This window comes from Cervus elaphus, chromosome 29 (assembly GCF_910594005.1).
Source record: "Cervus elaphus chromosome 29, mCerEla1.1, whole genome shotgun sequence".
NCBI lineage: Eukaryota > Metazoa > Chordata > Mammalia > Artiodactyla > Cervidae > Cervus > Cervus elaphus.
This window is the reverse complement of record NC_057843.1, coordinates 59,190,187-59,202,494: the sequence shown is the minus strand read 5'-3', so window position 1 is coordinate 59,202,494 and position 12,308 is coordinate 59,190,187. Positions and strand designations below refer to the sequence as shown.

Here is a 12,308-nt window from a genome sequence, read left to right as displayed (position 1 = left end):
TGAGATGGAGACATTGGTGTGGAGTTCCGAGTATGTGGTGACCTCGAGAGCCTTCGATCTGGGCACAGAGGAGCTTCAGCTTCCTTCTCTGGCTCTGTCCTGTTGTCAGCACCCCTGCCCACTTCCCTCACTGAATGTTTTCAGAACAACTGGTGTGAAAATATCCCATTAACCCACATGAGTTATTTTCTTTAACCTCCTTAGATACTAAATCGGTTCCCCTAGCGACTTCATACCTGCAATGCCATGAAAGCTTTGGCGTTCAGGCCAGCTCACAGCTAGTTGTTGAGACCTAACACATCCTGTGCTTTGCATCACCAGCCGTAGAGCCCAAAATATCACCCAGGCAGAGGGCATGACATGTCCGAGGCCACACCCACCCACCCAGGTCACTCACCTCTGCTCCAGCTCTGTTGCCCCCATACCCACCCACCCCTTCTCCAGGTAAAACTGAGCACATGGCCTCCAAGGCTGCAAGGCTTCTTAACTGTCCCCGGTTTTATTAGCCATACAATTTCAGCCCTGCATTCAAGCAGTTACAGACTCTTCTAGGCCAGCACAGATTTGCCATCTCTCCACGGAGGTGGGTAGCAGGTAGCTGAGTCGGGCTCAGAGGGAGTTGCTCGTATTTTAATGCACACACCGGCTTAAGCAAGTGCGCCTCCTGCTTCTCAGATGAGGCAATTCTCCAGTGAAATGACCCTTCACTGAGGAGCAGAGCTTGCCACAGGCTCTGTAATTAGAACATTGTCAGCCTTAAAAAATCTTGATTTAAATTTCAGTTCTTTACAGGAATTATTCTCTCTTGAAACATAATTGCTCTCTGAACGATTTCCTTTAAGCTGAGGGTGACATCTCTAAATACATTATTATGAGCAGATGTATTACTCAGTGCCTGCACTTCATTAAGCATTTACTCTGCCCATTTGAAAATGGTCCTGGAGTCCAAACTGATGCATTAATAGAGCGGGCACCGGTAAGGGAGGAGAACCCAGTCCTGGATGGAAGAGATGTGGGAGCAGCTGAAACAAGAAGCAAAGCTCAGGAGGGCTGTAGGCTGCACGCCCGCGTCCACGCAGCGCTCTCGGCCTCGCCTGGGATGGGCTTGGTCTGGAAGCCGGCCCCTAGGGCTGCTCACAAGAGATGGGCTCTGGAGAAGGCGCAGGTCAGAGCCCCAGGTTTCTCACTGACACAGTAAATCTGGACGGTGTTTTGGAAACCAGGCATCCACAGGTGTGGCGGCCAGGCCAGGCTTGGAGCTGAGTGAGCAGGGGACGGGCAGCCTGAGCAAAGAGGGGTTGGCTGGGGGTTAGTGACGGATGTGGTCAGAGTCCTCGGTGGGACGTGGGAAGGTCCACGTGGGCCAGGCGGACGCGGCGCCCCACCCAGCACACATGTCACGAGCTCAGGGCTCTGCTTTGATCTCCGAGGAACCACCCACTGCCCGTCTCAGCAGATGCCAAGCATGGTGGGCGCAGAGCCTGCACCCTGCTCTGGAGCTCCCAGGGGAATCGAGAAGATGGATAAGTAATCACAGTTCAGGAGGGCAAGTGCCGATGGAGGCATCACATCCCTGGTGCCGTTGGAGGAAGGAAGGAGCTCTGCCCGTGGGAACCTGGAAGACTTCCTGGCAGAGGAGACATCCAGGCTGGGCCTTGGAGGAGGCAGGCAGGGTTTACTGAGCAGAGAGAGGAAGCGCACTTAGAGAAGGCTGCCAGCGTTGGGGCAAAGCTGGGGAGCACACGGTCTCCCCACGTTCCATTGGCTACAGCTAGTCACGTGACAACAGTGGGTGCAAGGGAGGCTGGGAAATGTAGTTTCAGGCTGGGCAGCCCCTTCCTGCTGACAGTTCCATGTTACTGAAGGGAGAGCATCAGCTTTTTGGAAACAGTTCACCCGTCATCCTGCCACACTTTGTTTCCTCGTCGGTAAACTGGAGGTGTAACCCCTGCCCGCCCACTTGTCAGGGCGCTGGGGATGTAAGCATGGTGCCTGCCAGGCCAGGCTTCAATTCTCCTCTGCATCAGTAATAGGGAGGGGAGCCACGTTTGGGGGGTCGCTTGATTTCCTGAGGAAGTCCCTCAAGTCCCCTGAGTTTTGACGACTCTCCTGCAGCCGTGTCTGCTGCTAGGATTGAGGGGCTTTCGGGTGAGGCCCCGATTCAGCTGGGCCTGGGCCCCACTCCTGGCTGGGAGAGGGGCAGCTCAGGGCTGTTTCTCGTCTGTCCCAGGCAGCAAGGAGTCTTCCGCGCCTCCACAGGAGGGCGGCCAGAGGGAGAGCTCTCTCGGTAACGAGTGTGAGTTCGTGACAAGCTGGTTCAGAGCAGAAGCCAGAGGCTCCCTGGGAACTGCTTCCCTGAGGGACCCTCGGCCCTCCCACCGCCTCCCTCCTCCCGAGCGCGTGGCGGCCTCTGCCGTCCTCGTTCTGCGGATCCTAACCGACCTCTGCGCTTTGTTCACAGGAGCAACCAGGGCTTCATGCACATGAAACTGGCCAAAACCAAAGAGAAATACGTCCTGGGCCAGAACAGCCCCCCGTTCGACAGTGTCCCGGAGGTCATCCACTACTACACCACCAGGAAGCTGCCCATCAAAGGCGCCGAGCACCTGTCCCTGCTCTATCCGGTGGCGGTGCGGACCCTGTGAGCCCCGCGCCGCCCCGCCGGGCCTGGGCGGGGAGGAGCCGCCGCCGCCGCCGGCGTGTCCAGTTCGTGTCGTGTGTATGGTACTAGCACACCACTGCATGTCTTAGAATGCTGTCGCCCCTCGCGGGGGGCTGGAGAAGGCCTGGAGAGAGACTGAAGGACAGCCAGCGCGCCGCCCCAGCCCCCACCCCCACCCCCTCCTCGAGTTTCTGTGAATTAAAATATTTGCAAATCCAAAGAGATGCCTTCCAGGATGAACAAAGGAGAGCAGCTCCGAGGGGCGGGGGCGGCAGCTCCCGGGTCGCGGCGCTTTGTTCTCCAGCCGTCAGGAATTCACACCTGTGTCCCGGGCGCAGTGTTTCCCACCGGGGGCCCCCCTGGCGCTGGGAGCCGAGTGCTGGTGTTTTGAGAGCCCAGAAGGCCCCGGAGTCCCACCTCCCTTCTGGTGTGTGTGTGTGTGTGTGCGCGCGTGAGCACATTGGTGGGAGAACACGACCACACACAGATGTAAGCCCACTAATCCACTTCCAGTCACTCAGTGTAATCACTAGGAGATCTCAGAGGGGTCGTTGTGCAGTCAAAAAAGGATTCAATTATTTATGAATAGGGTGTGTAAATAAAATAGTCGTTTAATATATATTCTTATCCCTTTTTTTTTTTTTTTTAATATACTGCAGTGGGTCTCTGACGGGGTCAAGTGATTACCTGTGAGTTTCGTTCCCAGAGCAAGGTGCAACTCCTGGGCACGTGGAAAGGAGGCAGAGCCCCCAGCTCAGGGCAGAGGGCTTTTCTTTGCCCCCTCGAGAGTCAACCTACAGGAAGGGGCATTCAGGCTCCAGTGTTGATCCAGCATCCACGCTCCCTCTTCTGCATACCACCACCCCGTGATGGCGAGTCTGTGTTAACCCCACAGGCGCACGGCACCCAGCAGTCCATAACGCGCTCTCCCCATTAACTGGGGTCAGTGCCACCCCAGGAGGCACTTCACGTGTGGGGAGAGGGAGGCTCAGAGAAGGAGGGTGATTTGTCCAAGTTCACCCGGTCCACAAGCAGAGGAGACTCTTGAGCCAGTTCTTTGTCTCTGGCTGTCACCCTGCCCCTGGAGGAAGGCAAATCCTGACCTCTCGGGGGACATGGAGTCCTCTTGGTCATCTGCGCTGCCTCCACACAGATGGGAACATCTGCACACTCCACCCCCGTCTTGCCCCTGCCCTTCACAGGGGGCAGATCCTTCTCATACAGAGCAGACATTCAGCGAGGTTGCTGCCTTTCCTTCTCCTCCGACCCACCCACCACCATACCACAGTTAAATGCGATGGAAGAAACAAAAGAATCTCATGGAATAGCATGAAAGGCACGGCTTTCACCTACTGAAGGAGGTGTGAGGGGTCCAGATGCGTCGCGAGTTTCAGCACCTTCACCAAGCACATGTCATCCTGCCTGCCAGCGGGCCAAGAGGAATGGAAGTCTGGTCACCATCGTCCCCAGTAGGAGGGGGCTGAGTCCAGTCTGACCATCACCAGCACTGCCAGGCCTTCGAGATGCTCCCGACTCACTGTCCAGGTGGGAGATGGAGGCCTCATGAGAGGAGAGGACTTGCCCTGGCCGCCCATTAAGCCAGTGCAAAGCAGGACTAGAAGCCGTGTCTCTTTAGGTGTCTGGTGGATTTTAGCAGGCTATGGCCAAAGCTGTTCCCTCAGCATCTGCTTCCTGCCCAGTTCAACCAATCAGGTCAGTCTCCCGAGTCCTTGTCTCAGTCCCGGCAGCCCCAGCCCCTCCCATCCGTGAATCCCGCAGGCCCACCCACCTCATGGTTGCCTCATTGCCTGTGACCTGGGCCTAGTCTCCAACACCTCAATCCTGACCTTTCCTTTGCTGTTTCCAAAACATCCTTTGAGGCTACAGTACCTCATGTTTTCCTCTTCTTTTTTCCCTAGTGAGTGAGAAAATGAGTGAAGTGTTGGCACTTGTCCAAACAGAGGTGCCAAAGGAGAGTGGATCCCTAGGACCCAGTTAGAGATTGGAGACGGGGGAGGTAGCCCGCGGAGCAGGGCGTTGGCATGAACCTTCCGGTTGCCCCTCCTTCACCAGCAAATCCAGATTTCCCCAGGGCCCTTCCTAAGAACCGCAGGTCAGGCAGTGCAGGAGCCCAGGACCATCCTCAATGAACAGACTTCAGAACAGACTTCTCCTCAGAAAAGGCTCCGCCCCGTGGTCTGAGGGAAAACAAGAATGCTTCACCCTCTGTTCTTGCCTTTACTCTTTTAAGGGATTCCTGGGCCCTGCCTCCATCTTCCTGAAGTCTCCCTGGGAGGCCCAACCTCCAGCTCCCCTTGGGGACTGAGGTCGGCAGAGGAGCCAGCTTACAGGATGGGAGCCGCTAAAAGGAATTTTTTTCCTTAATTTTATGAACCTCTCCCTCTTCTTCCTCTAATTGTGACCGTTTCCTCTGGCGGCGTGTATTCATGTTTTCTTGGACATCTAACAATTGAAACAGCTTTTCCCTTTCAGAAACACTCACATTCAGGTTATTGGCGTTGGTTTGGGTTTTGTTTTGGCTTTTTTTTTTTTTCCTTCATCTGCTGCCAATTAATGAGGGGGAAAATGAGCTGGATTTCTTAGAGGGGGGAAAAAAAAAGCTCCCTGCCACACAATATCCCGCCTCAGCATCTTGTCTCAGAGCACAGCCTCCAACCCCTAACAGGCTGTGTTGCTCAGAGCCACAGGACTGTTGTGTTTTTTTTTCCCCTTTTCTTTCCCTCCATTGCTGGCTTCATTATTGACCATAATGCCCCAGCCACTTCAGCAGTGATGTCCTTGAGCACCGAGGAGTCAAGGCCTTTTGGGCAGCCCCTCCAGAACAAGATGGCGGCCCAGAAAGAAAGGAGGCTTTGTGGGGAGAGAGGGCCCACCTGCCGTCAGGAGACAGGCTCACAGAGCAGCCCTTCTAAAGAAGGAGGTGAAAAGGCCCCTCTTCAGAAGGCCGGGCCAATCCCAGCTGAGCTGCGCCTCCCCTCCCAGAGCGGCTCTGGCGGGCAGGCAGAGGGCCATCTTGATGTAGCTTCCGGCGGGGGCCTGGGAACCAACAGGTGGGGCCCCTGGCAGGTGGTACGCTTCTGCGGTCACAGGCCCCGGAGCTTGCCTTTCTAAAGATTCAGAGCACTGAGCTCCGACCAGCTCTCCAGTACACGCTCAGGGAAGCGGTTGATGTCACTGATTAAGGGCCCAGCAGGGACAGCCAGCCAGGCCTACCCTGTGTTCGCACAGACCCCAAGGACAGTGCCTGCAGAAACGGGCAGATAGGGCAGGCTGGCGTCTGGAGTTGGCCCATCGCTGCCCGTGAAGCGTCCTGGCGGGCTCAGATGGTCATCCAGCAAGCTGCCACGTCTGTCCTTTTACCTGCCCCCAGCGATTGCCGGCAGAGACAAATGGGGCAAGTTGTCCAGTGGAACCAGCACAACCCAGAGCCCAGATGCAGGAGCACCTTTCAGAACCCCACAGAGACCCCCTCAGGCCCCCCTGGGCGCGGCAGCCCCCAGCCTCTCCCCTTCTCGGGCTGTTGTGTTACTGCCAGGAGCCTGTGACCACCGCCTCCTGCTCAAAGTGTCCTGTAAAGATCTAACTCTGTGTGATGAGCTGTATGATAATGCATTTTTAATGTGAAGCTCTTAATATACACGTGTTTTGTTTAAACTGTACCTCACTGAGCCTGCATGTCTTCTTTCTTTCAAATGCAAACGTGTGCCCGGGGTCTAGTTTGATTGCCTTCTTCTTGCGGAAGTTGAAGTTCTGCTGTCATTCCCCAAAGATGGATCGTTAAGGAAAAAAAGGAAACTTCCTGCTTCATGATTAGGAGGAAGCTAGAGCCCTAATGAGCTTGTTAAGTGAAAACAAATTAATTTGTTCAGCAAACATTTGTTGAGTCCTCAGGCCTGGTGGATACAGAGAACAGAACCCAGCCCTTGCCCTCAGGAAGTTTCCAGTGTGGAGGGGAAACGGGCAACTACATGTGATGCAATAGAGGCAGGCCAGGGGTCGGGGGCAGATGAGGGGGGATTGAATTTTTTTTGCAGCAGTCAGGAAAAGTTGGGCCTTGGAGGATGAGTCAGGAGCCTGAAAGCCTGATATTCCCAGCAGAGGTAGCAGGTGGGGGGTCACGGTGTAGCAGAGCCTGCAGAGTAGGAGGTGGCGAGGTCTCTGGGCCTCTGAGGGCTTCATCCCTTGGAGACAGGGAGAGGGGCATTCATCGCTTGTGGCAGGAAGCCATTCTTGGTCTTCCTGAAGGCGGAGAGATGCTGGCCCGCTGAGGGCTTCCCCGGTGGCTCGGCCAGTAAAGAATCTGCCCGCAATGCGGGAGACCTGGGTTTGATCTACGGGTCAGGAAGATCCCCTGGAGAAGGGAATAGCAGCCCACTCCAGTATGCTCGCTTAGAGGATTTCATGGATAGAGGAGCCTGGCGGGCTACAGTCCATGGGGTCACAGAGTCAGACACAACTGGGCGACTCACACTTTCACTTTTTGCTTTCTGGGGAGAGGCAGGTCGGACAGACAGGCATACAGTCTCCCTTGTCTGTTCCCGAGTCACGATCACGATGATGTCCTTATGCAGCCTGAGACAGGGAGGCCGGGGGTCTGCAGCCCCAGCTCCTCCCCCCTCACACGTCAGCACCTGAGGAGGCGCAGGCCCTCCCCGCCGCACACCGCCCACCCCAGCTCGCCTGGAAGCCTGCGCTGCTGTGGAGCCCAGCCCGCCGGGCCGCGGGGACTCCCGTCTCTCCCGCCCTCCCGCGGGTGCGGCCCTCTGCCCCCAGCAGGCCGCTTCCTGCACCACCGCCCCCAGGTCTCAGGCCTTGATTCCACATTCCATCCACAGGGCCAACTCCTGAGCCCGTCAGAGCACACCCCTCCCCACCACACACACACACACGCACGCACACACACGGCTTACACACACACACACGGCGTACACACACACACGCACACGCATGGCTTACACACACACACGGCTCACACACACACGGCTTACACACACACACGCACACACACGGCTCACACACGCGGCTTACACACGGCTTACACACACACGCACACACACGGGTTACACACACACACGGCTTACACACACACAGCTTACACGCACGCACACACACGGCTTACACACACACGGCTTACACACACACATGCACGGCGTACACACACACGGTTTATGCACACACACGCACACACATGGCTTACACACACACGGCTCACACACACAGCTTACACACACGCACAGCTTACACACACGGCTTACACACACACACATGGCTTACACACACAGCTTACACACACACACACGGCTTACACACACACGGCTTACACACACACATGCACGGCGTACACACACACGGTTTACGCACACACATGGCTTACACACACACACGGCTCACACACACAGCTTACACACACGCACAGCTTACACACACGGCTTACACACACACATGGCTTACACACACAGCTTACACACACACGCACGGCTTACACACACGGCTTACACACACACACGGCTTACACACACACACGGCTTACACACACACAGCTTACACACACACACGGCTCACACACACACAGCTTACACACACGCACGGCTTACACACACACAGCTTACACACACACACGGCTTACACGCACACACACGGCTTGCTGTGGGAGGCCCACGTTCAAGGGAGGGCAAAGCCCTGGCATGTTCCTGGGCCCAACACTGGCAAACACCAGTGCTCTGAAACCAGGGATATTTCCTGAAGAGAGGAGCAAATGTCTCTGGTGGTCACTTCTACCTGCCTATTTCATGTTTGGGGGAGTTTTCCAATTTCTATTTTGGTTCGGTTTAACAAACAGTGAGGCTTAAACAGGGCCTGGGAAGAGCTGGTGACGAGGAGCAGGAAGGTGAGACCAGGTAACACGTTCCCTAACTAGCCGACAGGAAGTGGTGGGCGACCTGCCGCCCGCCGCCCTGCATCTCTGCACCGGGCCCAGCATCGAGGGCCCGAGGCTGAGGTTCAGAGGGCAGGGGGCCGCTCAGCGCCACGCCGCGAGTCCGTCTCCACATGCCGTGGGTGTGGGGCCGCCGCTCTGGCAAGGCTGGGGTAGGAGTGGGGGTTTTTCTAGGAGAGTTTGTGAGCCAGCTCCTCCCCTCTCGCTCCGTCCTGAGTGGGAGCGTTCCAGCTCGCAGTGACTAGGATCATCTCTGGCTTTGGGGGACGAATGTGAAGGGACCGGGAGCCGACTGGGCGGCAGGACGTCACCAGTGTGGTTTTGGCGCCCTCGTGTGGTTCTCTTCAGCATCGCAGCCGGTCTCAGCGGGAAGGGAAGGCAGCTGCAAGTCCATGGGCCTGTTAGACAGAAACTGAAGCCCAGGCTCCTGCTTTCCAGCTGAGTGGCCTGAGCAAGGTGTAAAAAGCTTCCATTTTCCCCGCTGTAAAGTGGCGTCAGAAGAGAGCTCACGGGGTTATTGCAAAGATTACACGCAGTGTTGGATAAACACCGCTCACACGTCTTAGCTTTTTTCAACCTACAGACAGCATCAGCTAGGATGAGAACAAGGTGTGCTTTCTGCAAAGGCAGGGGTCATTACAGCCACACAATTTCAAAGGCGAGGATCTGGGTTTCCAGGAAGGCTTCCTGTAGGAGGTGACAGAGGAGTCCACTTTACAAATCAGAAGTGCCCCAGCACTACTGAACATCATGAAGGATCAGGCCTCAAGATCATTTTTCTGTCCAGATTGAAGTCCAGAATTGCTCTCTTCATCCCCCTACCTCTGCCTCTCCCGCTGTCTCATCTTTATGCATTTAAATTAATGCTCACATACTATATTACTTAAATAATAAGCAGCTGTTGTGTTTACCATTTAAATAATTATCACAGCTGTTTATTTCAATATTAAACCTATTTATTGTCTTTACTGTTTAAGCATCAAATCCATGCAGTGTCTTGACTGTTTATTAAACACATATCATGTTCATTATTTGTCTGTCTCCACCCACCAGCATGTGCATGCCACACAAGCAGAGGTCTGGGAGAGCTCCTGACACATCGTAGGTGCTTAATAAGTATTTGTTAAATGACATAATGATGATAGAAGTTCCCACATACGGGGGGCTTGCTGTGTGTGCCCCACACGCTGTGCACACACCGGTCTGTGTGTGTGAGAGCAGGAGGTTTAGGAGGTGAAGTGGCTGCGAGGAAAAGCAGAAGTCAGATTTAGTGGTGAGGGCCCTATGTTCCTCTGTACTTCACACCCCAGAGCAGAGTCATAGCCCAGAGGTTAGCAGGGTCTAGAGGGAAGTACGGGGCTTCCCAGGTGGGGCTAGTGGTAAAGAACCAGCCTGCTGACACGGGAGACTTAAGAGATACGGTTCAATCCCTGGGTTGGGAAGATCCCCTGGAGGAGGGCATGGCAATCCACTCCAGTGGTCTTGCTTGGAGAATCCCCATGGACAAAGGAGCCTGGCGGGCTACAACCCACAGTGTTGCAAGGAGTCAGACACGACTAAAGCAACTTTGCACACACGCAGACGGAAGCACTGTCCCTTCTTCCCAGGATCAGGAGAGAGGGTGACATTTGCAGCATCAGGTGACACAGTCCCTGGGCCTCCTCTGCCTGCTCCATACCTCACGTGAAGGAGAGTGAGCCTCCGTCTTGCTGGGTCTGCCGTTGGGGAAGTCCCCTTCGGGGAAGGAGAAGGTGGGCTCAGGAAGGAGCCCCCTTCTAAAGCGGGGATGTCGAGGCGCTGAGACAGAGCAAGCTCTGCCCCAGATACGCGGCCGGGAAGTGGTAGGTCTAGGACTCAGACCCGGGTCTGCTGATCTCGCAACGTGCCACATCTACGGTCCCACCTTAGCCTCATCATATGGTTCACTCAGGCCTCTTGTAAATTACAAATTCCTAAGCCCTTCTTCTGGGAGAGTTTGAGCCAGTAGGTCTTGACGGGCACCAGGAGCCTGTGTTGGCAACAAGCTACTCGGGTGCCTTATGATTAGCGCGTCCTGGGTGAAGGGCCAGTCTCCTCGCTGCTCTGCAGCTCACCACCCATAGAGTCTTCCCCAAGTGCCAGGCACCAGCTACTCAACAGTGCTTCTGTTCTCAGAGACGGTGGGAGGCGGGGCTGCCCAGCCCCACCTCTGGATGCCTGCTAAACTTAAGCAGGTCACAGGACTTCCCTGCGCACACAAATTACACAAAAACCAGAGGGGATAGCTATTGCGTCACTGCTTGGAAAATTCAAAGACTGTTGTGCAAATGTTTGATGTTGTTCTATTGACTTGGCCCTTGCCAGATAGAAATGTGTTTGTATTTCACAAGTATGTGTCACTTAGATACAAAGCAAGGTGTCCCAGGATCCCACCCCAAGGTCAACAATGTTCTGAGCCCTGAAGGCTACCAGGGGGCATAGGCTCTGCTCAGAGATGTGACTGGGAGAAAAGCAAAGCTGGGGGACAGGGATGAGATCAAGGAGAATGAGAAGCCTGCTGTCTCCTTCCCTACACACTCCTTCCTGTCCCGTGCTTTTTCTGGAGCCCACCTTGTTTTAGAAGCAAGATTCGATGCTGCAAAGAGCAATATTGCATAGGAACCTGGAATGTTAGGTCCATGAATGAAGGCAAATTGGAAGTGTTCAAAAGGAGATGGCAAGAGTGAACATTGGCATTCTAGGAATCAGCGAACTAAAATGGACTGGAATGGGTGAATTTAACTCAGATGACCATCATATCTACTACTGTGGGCAGGAATCCCTTAGAAGAAATGAAGTAGCCATCACAGTCAACAAAAGAGTCCAAAATGCAGTACTTGGATGCAATCTCAAAAATGACAGAATGATCTCTGTTCGTTTCCAAGGCAAACCACTCAATATCATGGTAATCCAAGTCTATGCCCTGGCCAGTAACGCTGAAGCTGAAGTTGAATAGTTCTATGAAGACCTACAAGACCTTCTAAAACTAAAACCCAAAAAAGATGTCCCTTTCATTATAGGGGACTGGAATGCAAAAGTAGGAAGTCAAGAAACACCTGGAGTAACAGGCAAATTTGGCCTTGGAGTACGGAGTGAAGCAGGGCAAAGGCTAACAGAGTTCTCAAGAGAACGCAGTGGTCATAGCAAACACCCTGTTCCAACAACATAAGAGAAGACTCTACACATGGACATCACCAGATGGTCAACACCGAAATCAGATTGATTATATTCTTGGCAGCCGAAGATGGAGAAGCTCTATACAGTCAGCACGGACTGTGGCTCAGATCATGAAATCCTTATTGCCAAATTTAGACTTAAATTGAAGAAAGTGGGGAAAACCACTAGACCATTCAGGTATAACCTAAATCAAATCCCTTATGACTGTACAGTGGAAGTGAGAAATAGATTTAAGGGACTAGATCTGATAGAGTGCTTGATGAACTATGGATGGAGGTTCGTGACATTGTCCAGGAGACAGGGATCAAGACCATCCCCAAGAAAAAGAAATGCAAAAAAGCAAAATGGCTGTCTGAGGAGGCCTTACAAATAGCTGTGAAAAGAAGAGAAACAAAAGGCAAAGGAGAAAAGGAAAGATATTCCCATTTGAATGCAGAGTCCCAAAGAATAGCAAGAAGAGAGAAGAAACACTTCCTCAACGATCAATGCAAAGAA

General features: G+C 54.1%; 1 protein-coding gene across 1 annotated transcript in view; it reads left to right on the top strand.

Annotated features, from left to right (window-relative positions):
- Positions 1-6,342, top strand: part of SHB (SH2 domain containing adaptor protein B) — a 135,907-nt gene extending 129,565 nt beyond the window's left edge. Inside the window, exon 6 of the mRNA XM_043890832.1 lies at positions 2,462-6,342. Within this exon, the coding sequence (XP_043746767.1) occupies positions 2,462-2,645 (184 nt within the window). The 3' untranslated portion in view covers positions 2,646-6,342. The remainder of the gene's footprint in view (positions 1-2,461) is intronic.
- Positions 6,343-12,308: the final 5,966 nt, after the last annotated feature.